We start from the raw sequence: 26,439 nt of genomic DNA on the forward strand, positions 1-26,439 counted from the left end.
TCATGATATTATCATTACCGGTATACAGTATATACAGACACCCATATATCGGTAATTCCCAACACTTTACAGGCCTCGAATTTAAACTTTTTAAGGTCAAGGCAAGTGTTGCCTTAAAGGAGGGCAGGGGGTGATCAAGGGGATGGGTCAAATGCAGAGGACAAATTTCACCACACCTAGTGTGTGTGTGACAATCATTGGTACTTTAACTTAACTTTAACTTTACACATACAAACTGTAGCACACAAAAAAGCACATTTAATAAAAAAAACGTTATTATGGCCTTACCTTTACTTATAAATGAAGTCCATGCGCCGCTGTTGTGCTGGATTAATGCACTCCCGGCGTAGAATGCACCCCCTGACGGGAGTGTTGTATCAACTAAAGCCCACACTTAAACTTGCCACGTGCAAGATTGAATCTATTTAAAAAAGTTATTTAATAAGAAGCCAAAAAGTGCAAAAACAATAATGTTCGTGTTGGAGGAGTTGTGAATGAATGAAATATGAAATCTGTGCTGCAGTCTGCAGGTGTACCTAATGTTGTGGCCCAGCAGTCATTCACAACTCCTCCAACACGAACATCACTGTTTTTGCACTTTTTGGCTTCTTATTAAATAACTTTTTTAAATAGATTAAATCTTGCACATAATTACCATATTTATATGGTAATTATTATTCTGGGACTGTAAATTGTTTGCTTGTTTTTTTATTGATGCTTTTATTTTTTTTATTTTTGTCTGTATTGTGTAGTTATAATTATATGCTTTTACTTGTAATTGTATTGAATTGTGGACCCCAGGAATAGTGGGTTGTTGAGGCAACCAGCTAATGGGGATCCTTAATAAAAATCAAATGCTCCATGTGATGTCAGATGAAACAAACACCAAAAGCGCCTTATTGCAGTGAAACTTGCCAAGGGACATGTAACCAAATATTAACATTGCTGTATGTATACTTTTGACCCAGCAGATTTGGTCACATTTTCAGTAGACCCATAATAAATCCATAAAAGAACCAAACTTCATGAATGTTTTTTGTGACCAACAAGTATGTGCTCCAATCACTCTATCACAAAAAAATAAGAGCTGTAGAAATGATTGGAAACTCAAGACAGCCATGACATTATGTCCTTCACAAGTGTATGTAAACTTTTGACCACGACTGTATATATATATATATATATATATATATATATATATATATATAAGCCTATCTGGTCGGTCTAGGGGGCATGTGCCTGACCTAACTTCACCGAACACCTGACGTCCTTCCTGACCCTGATGCAACTAGTGTATCCCTGGGAAAATCTCCGAACAACTCGGCTGTTTTCGTTGTCGGTTAACCTTTGACACACGCTTCCAAAATGGCTGCGCCCATGTTGTTTATACCGATAAACGTGAATTAAGCGATGTCTTAAACAGTTGAAAATGTAAGAAAAAAAGTAATTTTGGGGTGGGTTTTTTTTCAATTTATTCGATGAAACAATTATGTTACAATGGTCCATTATAGGGATGTACCGTATGAACATTTCTTATCATGGTTATTGTAACCAAAATTATCACGGTTATCATTATTATCGTGGTAATTTTAAAAGTGCTTGAACATTTTTTCAAAAACTACTTATACTGAAATCCTTTAACCAAGTTTTATTTATTTTTTAAACACAGACACATTCAAAATGTATATAAGTACCTCAAGTAGAAAGTTGAATCTGCATATGAAAGCAACACAAGCTCTATAAACAAAGTAATATGGCAAAAACAAAATAATACTATAAATAAATAAAATGAAAATGAAAGGGACAAGCGGTAGAAAATGGATGGATGGATGGAAATGTAAAAAATTCACAAGATGGCACCTTATGAACGTAAGACGTAACTGCACTTTTTGTCCATATAGATAAAAATAGTGTTAATATATGAGGTCAAGTCTTATACATAGGACTGCACGGTTATGGACAAAATAATCATTACGATTATTTTTTAACAATATTTAAATCACGTTTATTAATCATGATTATTCACTTTGCTTGGTAAAACAGTGTTGGGGTGTGAAAGGCGACGCCATCATGTAATTTGTAATATCTAATAATGCTCTAGATTCTGGATCTATATATTTAAAGACACATATTTGTGTTTTTGTTCATTAATAGTGTCAGTTTGTCAGATTTTTTTATTGCATGATGCCTTTATCTCTAGTTTTACATTTTCATAGAGAGAAGTATTTTTTAAGTTATGTACATATATTGACATGTACTAATGTGTGTACATGTACATGCTGTATCAGGACAGATTCATTGAGAGTTTGAGCAGAAATATGTTGTATAGGAATTAACTATAAAACATTAACAAAATGCTATGTCACATGAATGGTTATTAAAGTAATTACTTTGTGGAATGAAAAAACACAAGTAATGTAAAAACACATGGTGTATACTTTCTGATATCAATATAAAACACAAAACAGTTTGGCTAATGAAGATGAAGTAAAAAAAAACAAAAAACAAGCTTTGTTTTTTAACACAAACCATGTACTTCAGTGCAACAGTTTGGCCAACAAAAATAGAGGAGTGATGCCTCTCACATTTAAAACACAATCTTTGTGCCTCACTGACAACTCAGCCAGCGATTAGTTCGATGAAATAACAAAACATTTTAGCTAGTATTGCTGTTATTAGAACACTAACAAAGTCAGCAGTTAAATTAAAGGACAAGTAAGCATCCCAGTAAACAAACTACAGACTTTATTGTGGCAACGTTCCCGACACATCGCCTGCTGCATGCTAACTCTCAGTCACAGCAGCTGACGGAAGGATGCCAGCTGCACGTTCAAAATGAAACTGCAACAGCAAATATTGTTCTCCCCCAACAGCATTGCGCTCTTAATCGTAGAAGCGATTGAAATGAAGTGAAACGAAGCGATCGGCTCTGTTAGCTCGGAGGGAACATTTCCAAAGCAAAGTCCGTGAAGTCGCCGCCATGCTTCCCGAGCCAAACGGTTTTAGTGCGAATGCACAGACGCTGCGGCGCTTCAGTATTCAGGAAGTTTGAAGTTGCCTAAAATGCGTTAACAAATGACGGTTTTTCTGTAATAAAAATTTAAACGGTGTTACGTTGGCACAGGGGTAAGTGCATGTGCCTCACAATACGAAGGTCCTGAGTAGTCCTGAGTTCAATCCTGGGCTCGGGATCTTTCTGTGTGGAGTTTGCATGTTCTCCCCGTGACTGTGTGGGTTCCCTCCGGGTACTCCGGCTTCCTCCCACCTCCAAAGACATGCACCTGGGGATAGGTTGATTGGCAACACTAAATTGGCCCTAGTGTGTGAATGTGAGTGTGAATGTTGTCTGTCTATCTGTGTTGGCCCTGCAATGAGGTGGCGACTTGTCCAAGGAATGCAGCTGAGATAGGCTCCAGCACCCCCCGCAACCCCAAAAAGGGACAAGCGATAGAAAATGGATGGATGGTTACTAACCATCTGGAATTTTACCGCTGTCTATCATACCGTGTATCGTTACATCCGTAGTCCATTAACAAGTAAAAAGTCAAGGGCAGTCATGGCATGTTCTTGCCGTAAATGCTGGTCAATATTTTAGGGCATTAGGGAAAGTCACAAGGGCGGTCGCGGCAAATGCCGCGGTTGCTGTGGTTAAATTCGAGCCCTGACTTTATAACCTGCGCCATCAAAACCGGGGCTGATGCGAATCTACGACGCTACCTTACGTTTACATGGCAAGGTTCAACTTCTGTGTGTATACTAGTAACATCGCCTCCACCCACAAAGACAAACACACTGGATAACTGACAAGAGGGAACTTCAATCCATTACTTTCATTCCGCTTCAGATAGCTAAAAAAGTTATGGGAGAATTTTGATTGCCGGTACATTTTTAGGAAATGTCAGAAATCCAATGAGGAAGAATTGATTTGATTTTGCTTGTGATCTGGATTCCGGATATGTTTTTAATGAGTGTTTGAAGTTATTGTATATATTGTATATGTGTGTATATATATATATAACTTCAAACTAGCTATTTTAAACGCACATATTTCATTTGTTTTTATTTTGCTATTTTTTAAAATTAATTATATTTAAATTTTTTGCATATGTACTACCTACAATATTTATGTTTCATTATTTGTATTCATTATTTTTTATAATTTTGTTATATATTATTTAGTTTGATTGGCAGCAAAATTGTTTGTTACACAATTGTTTACTGGGCAGCACGGTGGCAGAGGGGTTAGTGCGTCTGCCTCACAATACGAAGGTCCTGAGTAGTCGTGAGTTCAATCCCGGACTCTGGATCTTTCTGTGTGGAGTTTGCATGTCGTCTCCGGGACTGCGTGGGTTCCCTCCGGGTACTCCGGCTTCCTCCCACTTCCAAAGACATGCACCTGGGGATAGGTTGATTGGCAACACTAAAATTGACCCTAGTGTGTGAATGTGAGTGTGAATGTTGTCTGTCTATCTGTGTTGGCCCTGCGATGAGGTGGCGACTTGTCCAGGGTGTACCCCGCCTTCTGCCCGATTGTAGCTGAGATAGGCTCCAGCGACCCCGAAGGGAATAAGCGGTACAAAATGGATGGGATGGATGGATGGACAATTGTTTACTTTCACAAGACACACATTTAAAAACAAAAAAACGATTTCCATATTCAAAACACATGATGTGTTATTAATTACAATTTAAAGCCATATTTAATCATTATTTTTTTTGTATTTATATTTTATTTAAATTATGTGTAATAAAAGTTAGACGTTTTCTGTGGCCCAGAATCTTTTAAAATCTTTAAAATATGCAACACAACAGATACAAGCTTCATTTTTTATTTTAAATACTAAAAATTCAACTTTCATTCAACATCCAGTGTCAATGAATACTAGAACAGATACCACAGATATAAACACATTTTTTTATATAAATGTCAACAACAAAAATCCCCAGTAAATAAAAATATCTTGTCAAAAGACAAACACAATAAATGAGCACAAAAAAGGTAAAGTATTGTGGGTCATAGTGCAGGATCAAACTGATTATAAGATATAATTTATGAAATATAATCATTTATCTTTCTTACAAAACAACCCCATTAATTCACCATTATTGAGGGGTAACCTACAAGAAATTAGGTTTAGAATATTCCCTTTTTAGAAAAAATATAAAATAAAATATGGGACACAAGGAGTGAGAAAATGTGCTTTAAATGTGACAAAAATCCAAAAGCTGCATTGTCTTATGAGATTGGTGCAGACAGTCAGAAAAAGAAATAGTTCAGAGTGAGACTCCTTCTTCCTCTTGGGAAAAGTTTCAACTGAGTTGTGTGCAACAAACATGCTGCTTCAGACATACTGCTCTTTGGGGAAAGTGTACGGCCCCACCCCTGGTGGAGGGGGAGACAGGCCTGAGGGGTACTTAAAGATGGCGGAGGTGTGTGAGGGTGGAGAGAAGGTGTTTTTGGACGTGCTAGTGCTGCAGCTGCTGATGCTGGTGCCCATGGTGGCTTGTGGGGAGTGGTAGGGATGCTGTGGCAGGAAGGACAGAGGAGGATTGATGGGGGGCGAGTACGGCTCAGGGTAGTCCTCCTTGTTACACGCGAGTCTGTAGCTCACGTAGTCCGCCGTGTTTGGAAGCTCCTCGTAGAAACGACCGGAATGCTGTGAGAAGAGATTGCAGGAGAAGATTGCTCTTTGTGTATTATTGTGGTGGTATAGATGCTATTTTATTAATAAATACATCTGTGACACGTGTCATTCAAAACAATGTCATTTAAAATTGTGAAGGTACACAATAATTATAAGTGGAGCATTTACAGTAGTATGTACCTGAATATCTTCTGCAGCAGTTTTCCTTATTGGCTGAGACAGTTTTGTTGATGGAGAGTCATCTCTGAGCAAAAACAAAATAAAAAATAGGATCAATCATCATCAATAATAGTAAATAATAGTAAATAGTATGAGTGTAAATTGTATGAGTGTCAATATTGGCCGTGAATAATTGAGTATTATGTTATACTTTGCGTAACAAAACCTGGCAGTGGCTTTGCTATCACTTATTACATTTTACACAGGGCTTATTATTTTAATTTTATTTATTATTTTACACAACTTCAACCAAAACAAATATAAAATCAAATAACTTTTTTTCATTTTTGGTTGCAATTTTGGTGTTAATGTTTTACTATACATATAGCATAAACACTTTATATATTATATATATGTATGTATAGAATGTCTACTTTTTAAGGTCAAGGCAAGTGCTGCTAAAGGAGGGTTCATATATATTTGTATATATATATATATATATATATATATATGTATATATATATATATATTTGTATATATATATATATATATATATATATATATATATATATATATATATATATATATATATATATATATATATATATATATATATATATATATATATATATATATATATATATATATATATATATATATATATATATATATATATATATATATATATATATATATATATATATATATATATGGACAAGCGGTAGAAAATGGATGGATGGAATTTTGAAAGATGGCACCTGATGGCCATAAGACATAACTGCACTTGTTGTCAATACAGATAAAAATAGTGTTCATGTATGAGATCTAGGGCTGCCAATTATGGTCAAAGTAATAATTAAGATTATTGTTATCAATATGGAAATCATGCTTACTGATTAAGTGTTGGGGTGTGAATGTAATACCCTCATGTAATTTGTAATGTCTAATAAAAACGCTATAGATAAACGTTATCCATCTATCTAAAGACAAATATTAGTTTTTGAAATGTTTTAATAATATCAACTTGTCAGCTTTTTTTCAGTACATGATGACTTTATTTCTATTTAGAGGGATGTATTTTAAAAAAATGTTTTAAAGTTATGTACATTTATATGTACATGTAGAGGCTGTATCGGGACAGATCCATTAAGCGTTTGAGCCGAAATATGTCTTATAGGAATTAACTATACACAATAAAACAATAACAAAATGCTGTGTCACATGAATGGTTTTTAAAGTAATACCTTTTTGAAATGAAAAAAACCCAAGTAATGTAAAAAAAACCCATGGTGTTTACTTTTTGATATCAATATGAATCTCAAAGCGGTTTTGCTAATGAAGATGAAGTCTAATAAACAAGCTTTGTTCTTCTCTAAAGCCTCCCTGTAGTTCAGTACAACAGTTTCGATTTTTTCCCACACCCCTATTACTAACCGTTTGGAATTTTATCGCAAATTATCATTATACCGTTTATTGTTACATTCCTATCCCATTGACAAGTAAAAAGTCAAGGGCGGTCATGTTATGTGTTAGCCGCAGATGCTGGTCAATGTTTTAGGGCATTACGGCAAATGGCGAGGGCGGTCGCGGCACGTGCCGCGGTTGCCGTGGTTAAATTCGAGCTCTGTATATACGGTATACATACGTACATACATATACATATATATATTTACTTTTTTAGTTTAACTTGTATTTAAATACGTTTCTATGATACAATACTTTATCATAACAAAACAAGCTGTGTTGTTGTGAAGTCCAGTTTAATTCAGAGCTGAACCAGAATGTATCCATCCATTTTGTACCGCTGACCCAGAATGTAAATGTGTCTATAATGTAAGCAAAATATCCTGTTATAGGTATTGTTGTCCTTGATTTCAGATATCTACTCTTAGATTTGACTTTGACAGAAATGTTTACATACGAGCCGTCATCTTTCCTGCTCCTGATCTTGAGCACCAGCACGGTGATGGTTATTCCCATCAACACTCCTGCCGCCAGCAACAAGGCCACCACGCTGATGACATCCCCCGTGGCTATCTGCGGTAGAGGCTTCTCTGCAAACACACCACTAACATTAGGCTGACGCTGTAGTACTTTATATGCACTGGATGCTAAGATGTGTCCTCACCTATGACGCTGACCTCCACAAAGCCTGACCTGGTCCCGATGCTGTTGGTGGCATCGCACACATATGTCCCCTGCAGGTCATATGTGACCGGCCCTTTGAAGATGAGGGCGTTGTCTCGGATCTCGGCGCTGCTCGGTATGGAGCCGTTAATCCTGTGGAAGAGACACTTAACAACTAGCAGGTCTTCTGAATAAACTTTCCTCTTAACTTACAGCCTCCACTGGTAGAGCGAAACGGCTGGGTTGGCGTCGGCTTGGCAGGTCAGCTGGACGTTCTCTCTGTTCAGGTACCAGTTTCCGTCGTAGCCGTCCACTAGAACATCTGGCTCAACTGGAGCGCACAGAAAATTAGGATTCTCAAGCTACTGCGTAACGTAAACAACATCTCTCTAAGGAATTACATTGAATATCCAGGGTGACGCTGTCAGTGTACACCTCATCGTTGTACAAGGTGACGCAAGTGAGCGTCTCCTTGTGTGTTTCTCTGCTGGGCACCAGAATGTAGTCGCTCTGAATGGTGAACGTCCCGTCAGAGTTTTTGTACTCACGGGTGCTCACTTCACCCGGCACCCTCGTCTCCCACCTGTCCACGGAACAAATGTTTTTTGTTATAGTTGCATTAAGGAACATCACATGGTTATATTTACACCACAAAATATCTGTCTGCGCGTTTGAGTATGTCCATTACTTTATAGTGCGGTATTCTTTACCCTCTCAAATGTCACAAAAAGCTTCTAAAATATCGTTTAATGAATGCAGAACACTCCACCTCGCACAAACCGATGGAGACAAGCATTTACTGTAAGTACCCTGATAGAAGATGATAGTTTCTTCCCCACAAAAAAGTCAGAAAATGATGTAAAGCATGTGGGCTCTGTACCGAGGACGTCGTTGTGGCTTGTACAGCCCTTTGAGACACTTGTGATTTAGGGCTATATAAATAAACATTGATTGATTGATTGATTGATGTAGATGTGTACATGTAAACCAGCAGGTGGTGTCAGAGAGAGCCAGACCTTTTCTTCCTGTCACTCACACAAGCTATTGATTTTGGGGCCTCGTGTATTCGTTTACGTTCAAATCCAGAAAACTTGGTATGCAAGAAAAACATTCTCCATGCACATGTCTTTGTTACATCCTAATTAACGTGGAATTGACCGCCTTCTTATAAACACGTGAATCATATTGAAATCAGCAATGCCTGAGATCTGCATGCTCTGCCCAATCACAATTCAGTAAAAGTCAGTAGGAGGGGCTTCTTGTGTTTTGAGGGAACGAAGGAGGAGGTTGAAATAAAAAAAATAATGTTTGGGTCAGGATTAAGGTGAAGAAGGAGATGGATGTGCACGGCCAAAACAGACGAGGCGACCGTACATAAATTAGTGATGCACCCCATCCATCCATTTTCTACCGCTTGTCCTTCTCGAGGTCGCGAGGGTGCTGGGGCCTATCCCAGCTGCATTCGTTTGAAAAAATAGTCGCTGCACTGATACGTAAAACTTAAGAAGAGCTGGGTGACAAATTACCCCCAATATAAATGTAATTTGTATAACTTTCAGAAAAAATGTGTTCATACTGTGTGCTCACAGCTAGATTAGAGTTTCATGTGAAAAATTAGTAATATTTAGTTTGCAATATTTTAAATTTAAACATACCAGCGCTATCAAAAAGGATACGAAAGAATTTGACTCTTGTTTGATTGCTCAATTTATTATTTCAACCCAGGTGAGCTACTTGCGGTAACACCTATACGTGACACAAAGGCGGCCAATTCCTCCACCCTCCCCGGTGCCATTTGTGCCGCAACCCCCAGCTGCAGCTGTCCGTCCGACTGGACAAGCACATGTGCTGGAGTCACAGGAACACATTGTGACAGCAATAGGTGGCAAAAACATTGCAGAGATGAATTAATGGACGTCCTCATGAATATGAATATGAATATGAAGCATTGAATGCATTGGCGAAAAAGTGGATTTTGTGTCCTTGCCTTGTCTACGTTGATGAAATCAAGTGTTGGCGAGCCCGATCGGCCACCTCTGCGTGTCGCCAAAGTATCCACAGCCTGGAGAAATGTGCGGTCGCCAGCCATGAAGTTGGCGTGAGGCTGCGCACATTTCCACGTTCATTTCACTTTTAATTAGAGATGTCCGATAATATCGGCCGATAAATGCTTTAAAATGTAATATCGGAAATTATCGGTATTGTTTTTTTTATTATCGGTATCGTTTTTTTTGTTGTTGTTGTTTTTTTTTTTTAATAAATCAACATAAAAATTACAAGATACACTTACAATTAGTGCACTAACCCAAACAACATCCCTCCCCCATTTACCTCATTCACACAAAAGGGTTGTTTCTTTCTGTTATTAATATTCTGGTTCCTACATTATATATCAATATATATCAATACAGTCTGCAAGGAATACAGTCCGTAAGCACACATGATTGTGCGTGCTGCTGGTCCACTAATAGTACTAACCTTTAACAGTTAATTTTACTAATTTTCATTAATTACTAGTTTCTATGTAACTGTTTTTATATTATTTTACTTTCTTTTTTATTCAAGAAAATGTTTTTAATGTATTTATATTATTTTATTTATTTATTTTTTTTAAAAAGGACCTTATCTTCACCATACCTGGTTGTCCAAATTAGGCATAATAATGTGTTAATTCCACGACTGTATATATAGCGGTATCGGTTGATATCGGTATCGGTAATTAAGAGTTTGACAATATCGGATATCGGCAAAAAGCCATTATCGGACATCCCTACTCTCAATACATCTCAACCTTGCTGTGAAAAAGTGCGTACGGCAGGTTTTTGTGCGTATTTAAACTAAATACATGAGGCCCCTGGAGAGATGCATCTGTGACACCTCCTAAGTTACCAAACAACAGAGGAAGAGTTAAAGGCCTACTGAAATTAATTTTTTTTATTTAAATGGGGATAGCAGATCCATTCTATGTGTCATACTTGATCATTTCGCGATATTGCCATATTTTTGCTGAAAGGATTTAGTATAGAACAACGACGATAAAGTTTGCAACTTTTGGTCTCTGCTAAAAAAAAAGCCTTGCCCCTACCGGAAGTAGCGTAACGTCACAGGAGGAAGGGCTGCTCACAATTTCCCATTGTTTTCAATGCAGCGAGAGAGATTCGGACCGAGAAAGCGACGATTACCCCATTAATTTGAGCGAGGATGAAAGATTTGTGGATGAGGCACGTGAGAGTGAAGGACTAGCGTGCAGTGCAGGACGTATCTTTTTTCGCTCTGACCGTAACTTACGTACAAGGGTTCATTGGATTCCACACCCTCTCCTTTTTCTATTGTGGATCATGGATTTGTATTTTAAACCACCTCGGATACTATATCCTCTTGAAAATGAGTCGAGAACGCGAAATGGACATTCACAGTGACTTTTATCTCCACGACAATACACCGCAATAAAAGTTCACCTCCAGGCAGCTACAACCCTAAACTAACACCTTCGCCGGATTGCTAATAATCAAATTGGACCCCGACTTAAACAAGTTGAAAAACTTATTCGGATGTTACCATTTAGTGGTCAATTGTACGGAATATGTACTTCACTGTGCAACCTACTAATAAAAGTCTCAATCAATCAATCAATCAATCAAATGTAAACAATCAAATGCAGATACTTTTTCTTATGCCTTCTGATCTCTCTCTCTCTCTCTCTCTCTCTCTCTCTCTCTCTCTCTCTCTCTCTCTCTCTCTCTCTCTCTCTATGTCCACTACTTGCTGTCCATATCCTACCCCCCCCCGCCCCCCCCTCCACACCCCTGATTGTAAATAATGTAAATAATTCAATGTGATTATCTTGTGTGATGACTGTATTATGATGATAGTATATATGATAGTATATATCTGTATCATGAATCAATTTAAGTGGACCCCGACTTAAACAAGTTGAAAAACTTATTCGGGTGTTACCATTTAGTGGTCAATTGTACGGAATATGTACTTCACTGTGCAACCTACTAATAAAAGTCTCAATCAATCAATCGGTGAAGCTCTTTAGCTACGTAGCTAATGTGATAGCATCGGGCTTAAATGCAGATAGAAGCAAAATAAATAAACCCCCGACTGGAAGGATAGACAGAAAATCAACAATACTATTAAACCATGGACATGTAAATACACGGTTAATGCTTTCCAGGCTGGCAAAGCTTAACAATGCTGTTGCTAACGACGCCATTGAAGCTAACTTAGCAACGGGACCTCACAGAGCTATGCCAAAAACATTAGCTATCCACCTACGCCAGCCAGCCTTCATCTGCTCGTCAACACCCGTGCTCACCTGCGTTCCAGCGATCGACGGAGCGACGAAAGACTTCACCACGATCATAGATGCGGTTGGCGGCCCAGAGACGGAGGAAGTCAAGGTGAGGTCGGCGGCTAGCGCGTCTGCTATCCATCTCAAAGTCCTCCTGGTTGTGTTGCTGTAGTTCGCCGCTAATACACCGATCCCACCTACAACTTTCTTCTTTGCAGTCTTCATTGTTCATTAAACAAATTGCAAAAGATTCACCAACACAGATGTCCAGAATACTGTGGAATTTTGAGATGAAAACAGAACCTTTTGTATTGGATTCAATGGGACCGAATACTTCCGTTTCAACGATTAACGTCACGCGCATATGTCATCATACCTAGACGTTTTCAACCGGAAGTTTAGCGGGAAATTTTAAATTGCACTTTATAAGTTAACCCGGCCGTATTGGCATGTGTTGCAATGTTAAGATTTCATCAGTGCTATATAAACTATCAGACTGCGTGGTCGGTTGTAGTGGGTTTCAGTAGGCCTTTAAGCTAAGTTTAAGGTAATGGTGCTCAATGCCGTAGAATTATCACCTAACTTTACAGCAGCTAGGAAATATGATAGTTGTTAATTCACTGATATTAAAACCATGATTTTAAAATAATCATTTTGTCCTTGGCTTAAAAAAAGTTATCATTTTATATTTGGGTCAATACAGTATCTGTCATTTCTGCAAGCTTTTTCTGCAAGTCTCCACATTGCCCCATTTTAGTTTGGATCTGTTTCTATAACAATAATCAAAAGATAATTTATCATGAATTTCCTTGGCAAAATATTTGAGACAGTAGAAAAAACTGAACAAAGAAATTTTACAACGCAACACTTAAAGGTTCCTATAAAACACACCTGATGACACCAGGTGGTTTCCCGTTGGCGGAGATGCAGGTCGCCACCGGCGTCTTCAGGTTGGACGAACGAGCCACCAACGTGGGCGTGGACAGAGTCATCTGTGTGGTGGGACGCACTAAACATGGGCGTCAACAGGACAAAAATGTAGTGAGTTAAAGGACATTTGTAGCGAGTTGAAGGAAAACTGCACTTTTTTTATTTTGCCCATAAGTGAGACAAGAACACACTCGTTGTTCCCTTTTCTGTGTGTTTGAAATAGTAAAAAACTGTTAGTACGAGGTGGCTTACAATGCGGGTGATTGGGTTTATCTATTCCGCCTATAAAGCACTCTAAAAAAACATCCCAAAAACGCTCCATTGTCATGTCATGACCTGCAACATTTTTATTGTAAGAGCTAACTACATTTGTATACCGGTACTAATTAATTGGAATGCCTTGATGAGGTGGCGATTTGCTGAGGTGGCCTTCGCCCGAATGCAGCTGAGATAGGCTCCAGCACCCCCCGCGCCCCCAAAAGGGACAAGCGGTAGAAAATGGATGAGATGGATGGATGTTTCAATGTCACATTTTCAAGCCTATAGTAGAAGTTAGTGGCACCAAGCCGAGAAGTTGGTCAACTTTGAAAATCCACACACTACCAACTTGATACTATGTGGCTTTCAACAAATGGAACGCTGCTTAAGACCATCGTAACATCACTAGGAAGCCTTTTTTTTATCAGAGGAGTGAGTATTATGCTGAATTGACAGCTCAAGGAAAGCACAAGTGCTGAAAGATACAACAATCCCTTCAGTCAGTATCCCAGTGAGAGCGGAAATTTAAAGTCTATGTTTTTATGTCCATCCATCCATCTTCAACCGTTTATCCGGAATCGGGTCGCGGGGACAACAGCTCCAGCAGAGACCCCCAGACTTCCCTCTCCAGAGCAACATTAACGACTTCCTCCTAAGAATCCCAAAGCGTTCCCAGGCCAGAGAGGAGATGTAATCCCCCCATCCGGTCCTTGGCCTGCCACGGGGTCTCCTCCCAGTGGGACGTGCAACGAGGACCTCCCTAGGGAGACGCTCGTGAGGCATCCGCACGAGATGCCCGAACCACCTAAGCTGGTTCCTTTCCAAGCGAAGGAGCAGCGGCTCTACTCCGAGTCTCTCTCGGGTGACTGAACTTCTCACCCTATCTCTAAGGACCATTCTGAGGAAACTCATTTCGGCCGCTTGTACCCGCAATTTTATTCTTTCAGTCATGACCCACACTTCATGACCATAGGTGAGAGTAGGAATGTAGATAGCTCGGTAGACCGAGAGCTTTGCCTTCTGGCTCAGCTCTCGTTTTGTCACAACAGTGCGGCAGAGAGACTGCAATACTGCCCCAGCTGCTCCGATTCTCCGGCTGATTTCCTTTTCCATCTTTCCCTCACTCATGAACAAGACCCCGAGATACTTAAACTCCTCCACCTGGGACACCTGAGTCTCGTCCTCTACCTGGACTGTACAAACCATCGGTTTCCTGCTGAGAACCATGGCCTCAGATTTGGAGATGCTGATCCTCATTCCAGCCGCTGAACACTCGGCTGCGAACCGTTTTTATGTTCCTATTTGAAAAGTTTAGCAAAAGTGCTATGATAACGCTCCAAGGCTCTCACAAGTCCTGCCATTTATTGGTAACAAACACGGAAAATGCTCTCTTTGCTGTTGTTGTTGACAGATGTGGTGTTTGTTTCATGCACTCAGTGAAATTAATGTGCCCACTAAAGAAGCTGTAGCAATGCTTAAAATGACCAAAGTACTCTAAACATTGCATGTTATCATGAATGTGCCTGTTACTATATTACCAGTCCATACTGTAAAATATATTTACAGCATGAATCTAAAACAGTGTGGGACATTTTTGGATGCTTTTTAGTTGGCTTTCTCAGTGGGATGGATTCATCTACATTGGTAGTTGCTGCAGTCATAATAGCATTTTTTCACTATTTAAAGCGCACTGAAAAGGGAAAGACGTGTGTTATTGTCTCATGTAAGGATTGTGGATGATGGGCAAAAAAAAAAAAAAAAAAGTGCAGTATTTCCTTCAAGTACAAAAACAACAAATTTAAGTACAGTCTGTCAGAAGTTTGGAAACCCTTTCTTGTTTATTTCATTTAGATTTTAGAAGGTGTGTCGAAACGTTTGCTGGTCCTGCATAGTTGCGTTTATAGCTTTAATGGTATCTTATGCAAGGCAACCCCCACTCCTCTTTTCGCTACCCCCGTTTGGTTATATCACATTAACAACCAAGCTACATTGCTTATATGCATATGTATATTATCACATCCATTCCATAATATGGGATACTAAAAGTGATACATTAATCTTTGGGATGTTTCTCCTCTTCTTTCCTCTTTCCTCCTGATGGCTTTGGTGTTCTTTTACATGGTGTTTTGTTGACACTTTTTTTTTATCATAACCCTCCACCCAACTCATATGCACTCACAATTTGCTCGTTTGCATGTTCATAGTATTGTAGTGTGTTGGGGAAGTGTGTTCATGGGCTTTCCAGCATGTCTTGCGTTTGTGTTGATAGCACCATGAGTGCGATAGTGGTTCGAGGTAATGACCCTCTGCTCTTTTGCGCTGTGGTAGTGAGTATTATTTGCTAAGCTGTTCATGTGAGCAGTTTGCTGGCGCCAGCATCCCGCCTGCACATACATTTACTGACCAAATGAGTGCGAAGCACAAATAAATATGAATCTCCTTGTACCCCCTCCTCCTTGCGGCGCCCTCTACAGCAGCAGTGTTTCTCAGACTTGTTACACCAAGTACCACCGCAGAAAAAACATAGCTTTCCAAGTACCGCCATTGTTATATGTGACCCCGTTATCTGTAGGTTTGTCTATAGGCGCTAGCTGTCCAAAGTCGGGACTCAGGGTGGACCACTCGTCTGTCTGTGCATCAGTTGGGGACGTCTCTGCGCTGCTGACCTGTCTCCTCTCAAGATGATCTCCTGCTGGCCCCACTATGGACTGGAGTCTCACACTATTATGTTAGTACTACTATGGACTGGACTCTCACACTATTATGTTAGTACTACTATGGACTGGACTCTCACACTATTATGTTAGATCCACTATGGACTGGACTCTCACACTATTATGTTAGTACTACTATGGACTGGACTCTCACACTATTATGTTAGTACTACTATGGACTGGACTCTCACACTATTATGTTAGATCCACTATGGACTGGACTCTCACACTATTATGTTAGTACTACTATGGACTGGACTCTCACACTATTATGCTAGATCCACTCGACGTCCATTGCACCGGTCGCCCAGGGGGGTCCCCACATCTGCGGTCCCCTCCAAGGTTTCTCATTGTATCCCATTGGGTTGAGTTTTTTCTTGCCCTGATGTGGGATCTGAGCCGAGGATGTCGTTGTGGCTTGTGCAGCCCTTTGAGACACTCGTGATTTAGGGCTATATAAATAAACTTTGATTGATTGATTGATATAACCCATGAAATAGGCAGGCATGGAGCTATTTCTCAGCGTGTGTCTATTCTAGCCGGCATGTTAATACAATGACAACGCAAAATCCGAATTCCCATCATGCATTGCTTCAAAATTACAGCAAGTAGTGATGTCCAAAAACATAACAGCCATAATGACCAACAATAAAATACAGTAGCGTAGTAGACCTAAATATTTATTAAAAACAAGGCAGAGGTTTTATGTAGCAAGTATATTTAATATTGTTGGCCACTGGAACATTACACACAGTTTGAACAGTAACACTGTGATTGCATAATATAGGAAAATAAAATACTGTACTTTAATCAAGTGATTATTTGGCGTACCACTAGATGGAGCCAGCGTACCACTAGTGGCAGAGTCGTGTATAAATAGAGCAGGGGTCACCAACGCGGTGCCCGCGGGCACCAGGTTGCCCGTAAGGACCAGATGAGTCGCCCGCGGGCCTGTTCTAAAAAAAAAAAAATTTTAAAAAAATAAATAAATAAATAAATAAATTTTTTTTTTTTTTAAATTAAATCTACATAGAAAAAACACAAGATACACTTTCAATCAGTGCATCAACCCAAACAACCTCCCCCATGCACACTCATCCACACCCACTCACACAAAAGGGGTTATTTCTTTCTGCTACCAATATTCTGGTTCCCACAACATAGACAACACATCTGCAAGGGACACAGTCCCTGAAGCACACATGATTGTATAGGCTGCTGGTCCACTAACATTTTCATTAATTACTATTTTTTATGTAATTATTTTTATATTGTTTTACTTTCTTTTTTATCCAAGAAAATGTTTTTTATTTATTTATCTTATTTTATTTTATTTTTTAAAAAAGGGCCTTATCTTCAACAGACCAGGTTGTCAATGAAATTAGATTTGTTTAAAGGGTTTTTTAAACCAGGCCCAGTCCAGATAATGTCCAAGTCGGACTCAGCAACACACACCTTCATTCATGTACACAGAAAAAAATTAGGGAACACAACAGATTGCATATAATTTATAAACAAAATTACATTTTCAAAATAAGCATTTGTGTACAGTCCAGATTATGTCCAGGTCACTCAAATTAGGGAACACAACAACAGATATCATATAATCTATAAACATAATTATACTTTCAAAATAAGCCTTTGAGGACTTCTCATCTTTTTTTTTAATGTTTTTTGGCATCATTATCGTTTTCAACCATGTAACTTTCTAAAGTTAGAAAATACTGAATAAATGTTTTAAAGAAAGTAATACTAAGTGTATATCTGTTTTTGGCCTTAAAAATAAACATTTTACAGAGTACTATAATTAAATTGACTAAATTATGATTGTCAATGAACTCTCCTAAAATAACAGAAACCACATTAAGCTTCATAAACAAACCAATTCTTAAACACATTTTTTCAACTTCCACCCAAAACAAAGACACAATATGACAATACCAAAACAAATGTAGGGTGGATTCAGGCTCCTGACAACAAAATCGGCAATCATCTGACTCTGTCATATTCCATAATTTTAACATTTTCCCTGTGGGTAAGAAGTTATAAATAATTTTAATTTGAAAATAACGATTTTGCACATCGATAGTGGTTTTATAGATTAGTTTGAATATGGCATCCCATGGCAACGGGCAGTCAAAAAAATCCTCCCATTTTCCATTTGTGTTGTATGAGGCAGCCTTCAAAGATTTCTTTATTAAATAAAAATTATATATTTTTCTATTTATTTTAGTTCCTTTTTGCCAACTAGAATTTCTTATTAGAGGTTTACAAACTAATAATTTAGTAGTTCCATAATTAATTATTTGTTTCCATCTTTTCCCAATTACTCCAGTTAGTTGATAAAATGAAAAGCTTGAGCAAGCATCACCATACATAGCTCTAATTTCATCATACTTCATAATTTTACCATTCTCATTGATAATATCATTGACAAAAATGATTCCTCTTTCAAACATATTTTTCCAAAAGAAAGGCTTTCCATCTATTACAATATTAGAGTTCATCCATATTAACTGCTGCAAAATATCGTCTCTTTTTTCTGGCACATAAAATTGAAAACACCACTATGAGTGGATTGTTTCCTTTATGTTTCCCAGCAGACTCTCTGGGAGGGGATCACTTGTAAAAAAGGATACAATTTCTTTTGATACAGTACATGTTTTTTGTCCAACAGGACATTTGTGTACCACTCAATGTTTAAATACATCTTTGGAACAATTGATGCTTTTAAAGACAGACACATAGCTTCAAGGTTGAGAAGTTTCAGGCCCCCATATTCATACTCTTTGTACAAAACCTTTCTTTTAATCTTTTCTGGTTTGCCGTTCCAGACAAAATCGAAGACCCTCCGCTCATAAATCTTAAAAAAGTTTTGTGATGGAGCTGGTAATGACAAAAACAAATAAATAAATTGAGGAATAATTAACGAGTTGGCAATAGACATTTTACCATACAAGGTTAGGGATTTCCCTTTCCATAATTGCATAATTTTGTCCAGCTTTCTTAGTCGATTATCATAATTTACTGAGCCTAGATCTTCCAGATTTTCTGGGACAACAACACCAAGTATGTTAACTGGTCCATCTGTCCACAAAACAGGCACTTTGCATTCCATTCGAAAGGACGTTCCCTTTAGATTTCCGATCCTTAACATTTTACATTTATCATAATTAAGCTTAAGGCCAGATTGCTGTGAAAATATGTCCAAAAGATTAAGAAGGTTCCGCAAACAATGAGGAAAAATCTTATCTTTGTGAATCAGCCTTTTCTGACATGAACTTCATCAAGAACAAACACAGAACACGCCTCACTGATGCACATCTGCAAGACTCACTCAGAGTTGCAGTGTCAAGTTACACACCAGAGTACAACACACTAGTTAACAGCATGCAATGCCAGGCTTCCCACTAACTGACAAAGAAACATATAACAGATTTGGTGTCCAGTTCAAAGTGTGACATGATTTAAAAATTTGAGAGTTTACTTTTGTATTTTACATGAGTTATTATTTGTACAAACATGGTGCAAAGTAATTCATGATTTGTTAAAAAATATTAGTGGCTAGCTAGTTAAAATGGGATATTGTGATTTCACAAGACTGTCTTAGAAGTGATCATTTGAAAATGTTCAATTTGAAAAATGTGCACTTAGAGAAAATATAAAAATAAAGTGTTGCATATTGATATTTATCTGTTTCTATATATATTCATTGTGAGAAATCATTAAGATGATCAGTGTTTCCACAAAGATAAATATCATTAATTATTAATAATAACAGAGTTAAAGGTAAATTGAGCAAATTGGCTATTTCTGGCAATTTATTTAAGTGTGTATCTAACTGGTAGCCCTTCGCATTAATCAGTACCCAAGAAGTAGCCCTTGGTTTCAAAAAGGTTGGTGACCCCTGAAATAGAGTATGTCCATGTCAGTTTCAGGCGATCTCTTCAATGATTGGTCAAAAGGCACTCACGTGACTACAGGGTGCCATGACTGCTACCAACTTTGAGCTAATGCTATGCGTTTTTTGACGCGTAAATATGTCCTGTTGTGCAGCATGGGCCTAATCCACCCTCGAGAATTGTGGAAAGATTTTACATCGCTTTCCGCACAACCTGAAAAGAAGACAAGTATGGAAAGTGAAGGTTCGCCGTCAACACTGAAGAGCCACCAAATAAAGCGACGTGTGCAAGGTAAACACACAACAAAACGTCTGCAATTTGTTCAGTAGAGAAAACAGACGCTAATACAAATAATAAAAGAAGAAATTACCAAATTAAAGGCCTACTGAAACCCACTACTACCGACCACGCAGTCTGATAGTTTATAAATCAATGATGAAATCTTAACATTGCAACACATGCCAATACGGCCGGGTTAACTTATAAAGTGCAATTTTAAATTTCCTGGTTGAAAACGTCTATGTATGATGACGTATGCGCGTGACGTCAATCGTTGAAACGGAAGTATTCGGACGCCATTGAATCCAATACAAAAAGCTCTGTTTTCATCTCAAAATTCCACAGTATTCTGGACATCTGTGTTGGTGAATCTTTTGCAATTTGTTTAATGAACAATGAAGACTGCAAAGAAGAAAGTTGTAGGTGGGATCGGTGTATTAGCGGCTGTCTGCAGCAACACAAGCAGGAGGACTTTGAGGTGGATAGCAGACGCGCTATCCGACACTAGCCGCCGACCGCACGGATGATCGGGTGAAGTCCTTCGTCGCTCCGTCGATCGCTGGAACGCAGGTGAGCACGGGTGTTGATGAGCAGATGAAGGCTGGCTGGCGTAGGTGGATAGCTAATGTTTTTAGCATAGCTCTGTGAGGTCCCGTTGCTAAGTTAGCTTCAATGGCGTCGTTAGCAACAGCATTGTTAAACTTCGCCAGGCTGGAAAGCATTAACCGTGTATTTACAGGTCCATGGTTTAATAGTATTGTTGATTTTCTGTCTATCCTTCCAGTCAGGGGCTTATTTCTTTTGTTTTATATGCAGTTAAGCCCGATGCTATCACGTTAGCTCCGTAGCTAAAGTGTTTCGCCGATGTATTGTCGTGGAGATAAAAGTCACTGTGAATGTCTATTTCGCGTTCTCGACTCTCATTTTCAAGAGGATATAGTATCCGAGGTGGTTTAAAATACAAATCCGTGATTCACAATAGAAAAAGGAGAGAGTGTGGAATCCAATACGCCAGGTTGTACCTAAGTTACGGTCAGAGCGAAAAAAGATGCGTCCTGCACTGCACTCTAGTCCTTCAGTCTCACGTTCCTCATCCACGAATCTTTCTTCCTGGCTCAAATTAATGGGGTAATCGTCGCTTTCTCGGTCTGAATCGCTCTCGCTGCTGGTGTAAACAATGGGGAAATGTGAGGAGCCTTTCAACCTGTGACGTCACGCTACTTCCGGTACAGGCAAGGCTTTTTTTAATCAGCGATCAAAAGTTGCGAACTTTATCGTCGATGTTCTCTACTAAATCCTTTCAGCAAAAATATGGCAATATCGCGAAATGATCAAGTATGACACATAGAATGGATCTGCTATCCCCGTTCAAATAAAAAAAATTCATTTCAGTAGGCCTTTTAAGAGACGGTTTGACAAAAACAGACTATCTTTGAATGTCAGTAAAACTAAAATAATGCAATTCGGTGGCTGTAGAAGAGAAAGTCAAACACAAATACAAATAGACGGACATTGAATAAGTAAAAGAAACCAAATTTTAAGTGTAATAATAGATGAGAAAATAACTGGAAATCTCATGTAAAATATACAACAAAGTGTCAAGAAATATGTCAATAATGAATAAAGCAAAGTATGTTCTGGACCAAAAATCACTCCATATTCTATACTGCTTGCTAATGTTACCATATCTGAGTTATTGTGCAGAAGTATGGGGAAATAAATAAAAATAAACAATTATTCACTTGCTATGTTACAGAAAAGAAAGATCAGTAAAACAATACACAATTAGTCATACCTACAGTGATCACAAATACATTGGAGGCAGCCACCACAGTTGATATACTTCACACAAAAGTCTTAATTTCTCCACGATTGTTGGTCCAAAACTAATGAAGATTTGGGCAAAATGAGGCTAATAAGTTTTTTTGTTTTTTTTATCCTTCTGTGTATTTTTTACATTTATTGCACTGTCGGGTAAGTGTTGGAGTGCCTGCTGGTCAGGAAACACTGCAGGAATGCAGCAACAGAGTGCGTCAAATACGGCCACAAAATTATACTTTCCCAAAAATAAAAGCATGTTTTATTGTGAGTTTATGAGCTGGAGTATGCTTATGCTATAGACGTTATTATTTTGGTTTATTTTTTCAGAAAAACTAACGTCAAAACGACAGCAATTGCATGCATCCGGGCACAGCCACACACGTCCTTGGTAGCAGTAATGGCGCCTGTTGTTTATTTGGCCATACTCTCTTTGTACACCACTCTGACTAGTGGTACACGTGCCACAGTTTGAGAATCACTGTTCTAGAGAATGCCGCCCTGGGCAATTGACCTACGGCTACTATATTTTGTGTAACAAAGCAACCCTTATTGGTCACATTTCAAAATGTTCTCAGTTATCAGGATCTGAAATCTAAAATGTTATTGTTACACAAAGAATATTGTGTGACCGGTTGGAAGTAACAAGTAGTGTAGTCTAACCGAAACCATATTTGGCTCCTATCTGAATCTTTTTATGTGTGAATTTGACAAAGATGATCATCTTACCATAGACCGTCAGGTTGACCTTGTTCTCTCGGTTGCCCGCAGGGAAGGTGGTGTATTCACAGATGTAGGTGGCCTCGTCGGACAGGCGCAGCGGGGAGAAGGTGATGGTGGTGTCTTCAAGAGTCGGGGTGCGCCGCCTCACCGCGCCGTTCTTGAAGGCAATGCGGTCCTTGTAGGGCGGGGCCACAGACACTCCGAGGGAGGGGTTGGCAATGGCCAAGTTCTGCTTGGTGCCGTTCACCAGTTTCTGCCATGTCACCTTGAAGGGGATTCAAAGAAGAAGTGTGGGTTAGCTCATGAGAAAGATATTTTAATGAGTTGACAAAGAGTAATAATGCTTTTATTATTTATTCAAGGCCTCTACTGTGTGTTGCCAAGCTGCTGAAGTGGAGCAGTACCTGCGAGATTTTGACGGGCGGCGAACTGTTGATGAACCGACAGAGGAGATCCACCTTGGAGCCCAGGTACCCTGATTTCCCATCATCCATTTCTACAGTTTGGCCCCTACCTCCTGTGTCGCACAACAGAAAGAGAGGCAAAATGTTTTCTTCTTCCTAGGGGGCTTAATAGAACATAACTGAGAAGCACTGCACCACAATAACTCCTGTCAACCAAAATCCTGAAAAATGTCAACAATGGTTTATGCATTGGCCAATAAATGTTAGTGCATACCGAGATAAAGGTGCACATCCCTTTGCCCGCTTTTGTGTATATTGCAGGGTAACGATTTTTTTTTTCAGGTTCCTTAATTTTCACTTGGCTAGAAAAATATATTCCTACATAAAACTGCACAAATAAACATTTTAATAGTAAAAATAGATCAATTCAAATAAAACGGAAATGGTACATAAATGATTTTTAAACTAGCGTATAATCAACAATTAAAGTTTCCAAAATTTCTGTAATGTCAGATGGACTGTTAAATTTTGACACGTATTTGGATGAAAGTGCATTAAATATGTTTTTCCAAGCTTTTTAGTTGACATTTCAGAATAATAGATGCATGTACTGCGATAACTCCAGGCACATGTTAAATGTGTCTATCCAGACAATATATGTGTCAGTGGATTTACACGTCTGGCTCCGTGTTTTTAATGCGCACAGCTTATGAAGTGAAGCGTCAAAGGCGATAGATACAGTTGAACAGCGATCGAGAGACGAGCCGAGGTCAAAGGTCACGGATTACAGCGCGGTATAAATAAGCGTGATTTCCCCACTAGTACACTTACTGATCCGCTGCAACAAATCCACAACAGAGCCCCTCCCAACGTCCACAGGCTTCAGTCACATGTGTTTATTTGTGCTGAAGTAGACACGCTGAAGAGAGCGAGAGGTGCCATTGGAGCAGCCAGGCGGGTATAGAACACGACGTGACAACGCTAATTTGTCTGAAACCTGACAGACGGACTATTATGACGGACAAAACAATGGCTGCAACAAAGGCTGCTCTCATTCTCCCACACTAAATAGCATTACAAACAACAATGTGTATATAATCTGCTGGAATCTTTTCAAAATGCCTTTCATTTTAAGTATAAGTATAGAAATTAGTTTTTTTGTTTCAGATAACAAATGATACACCTGACAAAAGCAGTGAAAAAAACAATATTAGGTTCTATCCAAAGGGAAACAAGGCAAATTAGGACAAAATTGAAGTAACAACAATGATTATAACTGTCAAATTATTATTTTTTTAATCAGATTAATCACATTTTGGAATGTGGATTAATCATGATTAATCACAGGTGATTACTCCCTTGCATGATTGAAATTAGCTTAAGTAAAGACCCCAATATTTGTACACAAAAGCAATTTTATTGTTAACATGTCATCCAGGAACGTTTTCAAATGATTTACCTGAAGCACGTAATTTATTTGTACAAAACTTGGTATCAGTTTTATCCAAAGTTCTTTCAGGCTGTATTTTGGAGTGAAATTTGCCAGCGAGCGCACCAGTCGGGGTCTCCCCACTAATTTTGTACTGACGTATGCATTGATCTGATCACTGACCGTATAGTGGCTAAGGTAGAAGATCTTGTACTTTTCAAATAAAGTGCATGATTAATCTAAGTCAGACATGGACAATTATTTTGACTTGGGGGCCAAATTGAGAGAAAATAAATGTGTCTGGGGACCGGTGTGTTTAAAAAAAAATATATATATATATATATATATATTAGGGGTGTGGGAAAAAATCGATTTGAATTTGAATCGCGATTCTCACGTTGTGCGATTCAGAATCGATTCTCATTTTTTAAAAATCTTTTTTTTTTATTTATTATTTTTTGATTTTTTGATTTAATTTTTTTTTTTTAATTAATCAATCCAACAAAACAATACACAGCAATACCATAACAATGCAATCCAATTCCAAAACCAAACCCGACCCAGCAACACTCAGAACTGCAATAAACAGAGCAATTGAGAGGAAACACAAACACGACACAGAACAAACCAAAAGTAGTGAAACAAAAATGAATATTATCAACAACAGTATCAATATTAGTTACAATTTCAACATAGCAGTGATTAAAAATCCCTCATTGACATTATCATTAGACATTTATAAAAAAATTTTAAAAAAGAACAATAGTGTCACAGTGGCTTACACTTTCATCGCATCTCATAAGCTTGACAACACACTGTGTCCAATATTTTCACAAAGATAAAATAAGACATATTTTTGGTTCATTTAATAGTTAAAACAAATTTACATTATTGCAATCAGTTGATAAAACATTGTCCTTTACAATTATAAAAGCTTTTTACAAAAATCTACTAATCTGCTCGCATGTCAGCAGACTGGGGTAGATCCTGCTGAAATCCTATGTATTGAATGAATAGGGAATCGTTTTGAATCGGGAAAAAATTGTTTTTGAATCGAATCGTGATCCCAAGAATCGATATTGAATCGAATCATGGGACACCCAATGATTCACAGCCCTAATATATACTGTATATACATATATATATATATACCTGTATATATATATACGTGTGTGTGTGTGTGTGTGTGTATATATACATGTATATATGTGTGTGTATAAGTATAAATGTGTGTGTCAGTGTGCGTGTATATATTTGTGTGTGTTTGTATATATATATGTGTGTATGTATATGTTTACAGTTTACATATACACATGTATATGTATTAGAGGTGGGGAAATAATCGATTTTTAGATTAATCGCAATTCGGACATGGAGGATTATAAAATCGATTAGTAAATGTCGGAAATCGATGTATTTATTGTAAATAATGTAATGCAGACCGTTTCTAAAATTTGGCTGACTGCAGCGAGCCACCTCACTGAGAGATCCAACCAGCTCCTCTACAATCATGTTCCACTTTTACACACATTTAATATATCATAATAAATGTGATGGCAATTAATTTAACTGTTTGTTATTACAAATGCACTGTTTTTAATGTTGCAAGTGATAAACGGTTGAGTGAAACGAAAACATTTAAAACTGCATCAATATACATGAATTAATCATCCATCAGTAATCGATTTTTAACCGAATCGTAGCTCCTGAATTGTAATCGAATTGTTGGGTGCCCAAAGATTCCTACCTCT

General features: G+C 38.2%; 1 protein-coding gene across 3 annotated transcripts in view; it reads right to left on the bottom strand.

The window, feature by feature from the left end:
• Nucleotides 1–4,867: 4,867 nt before the first annotated feature.
• nectin1a (nectin cell adhesion molecule 1a) overlaps nt 4,868–26,439 on the bottom strand; it is a 46,925-nt gene continuing 25,353 nt past the window's right edge. For all 3 annotated transcript variants that reach the window (XM_062048667.1, XM_062048666.1, XM_062048665.1), the window contains 9 exons: nt 23,260–23,372; nt 22,862–23,120; nt 13,123–13,240; nt 8,333–8,514; nt 8,145–8,262; nt 7,933–8,084; nt 7,726–7,858; nt 5,826–5,889; nt 4,868–5,657 (listed from right to left, as the gene is read on the bottom strand). In XM_062048667.1, the coding sequence (XP_061904651.1) occupies nt 5,343–5,657; nt 5,826–5,889; nt 7,726–7,858; nt 7,933–8,084; nt 8,145–8,262; nt 8,333–8,514; nt 13,123–13,240; nt 22,862–23,120; nt 23,260–23,349 (1,431 nt within the window). In that variant the 5' untranslated portion in view covers nt 23,350–23,372 and the 3' untranslated portion in view covers nt 4,868–5,342. The remainder of the gene's footprint in view (nt 5,658–5,825; nt 5,890–7,725; nt 7,859–7,932; nt 8,085–8,144; nt 8,263–8,332; nt 8,515–13,122; nt 13,241–22,861; nt 23,121–23,259; nt 23,373–26,439) is intronic.

The sequence above is a fragment of the Entelurus aequoreus genome, linkage group LG05 (assembly GCF_033978785.1).
Source record: "Entelurus aequoreus isolate RoL-2023_Sb linkage group LG05, RoL_Eaeq_v1.1, whole genome shotgun sequence".
Taxonomy (NCBI): domain Eukaryota; kingdom Metazoa; phylum Chordata; class Actinopteri; order Syngnathiformes; family Syngnathidae; genus Entelurus; species Entelurus aequoreus.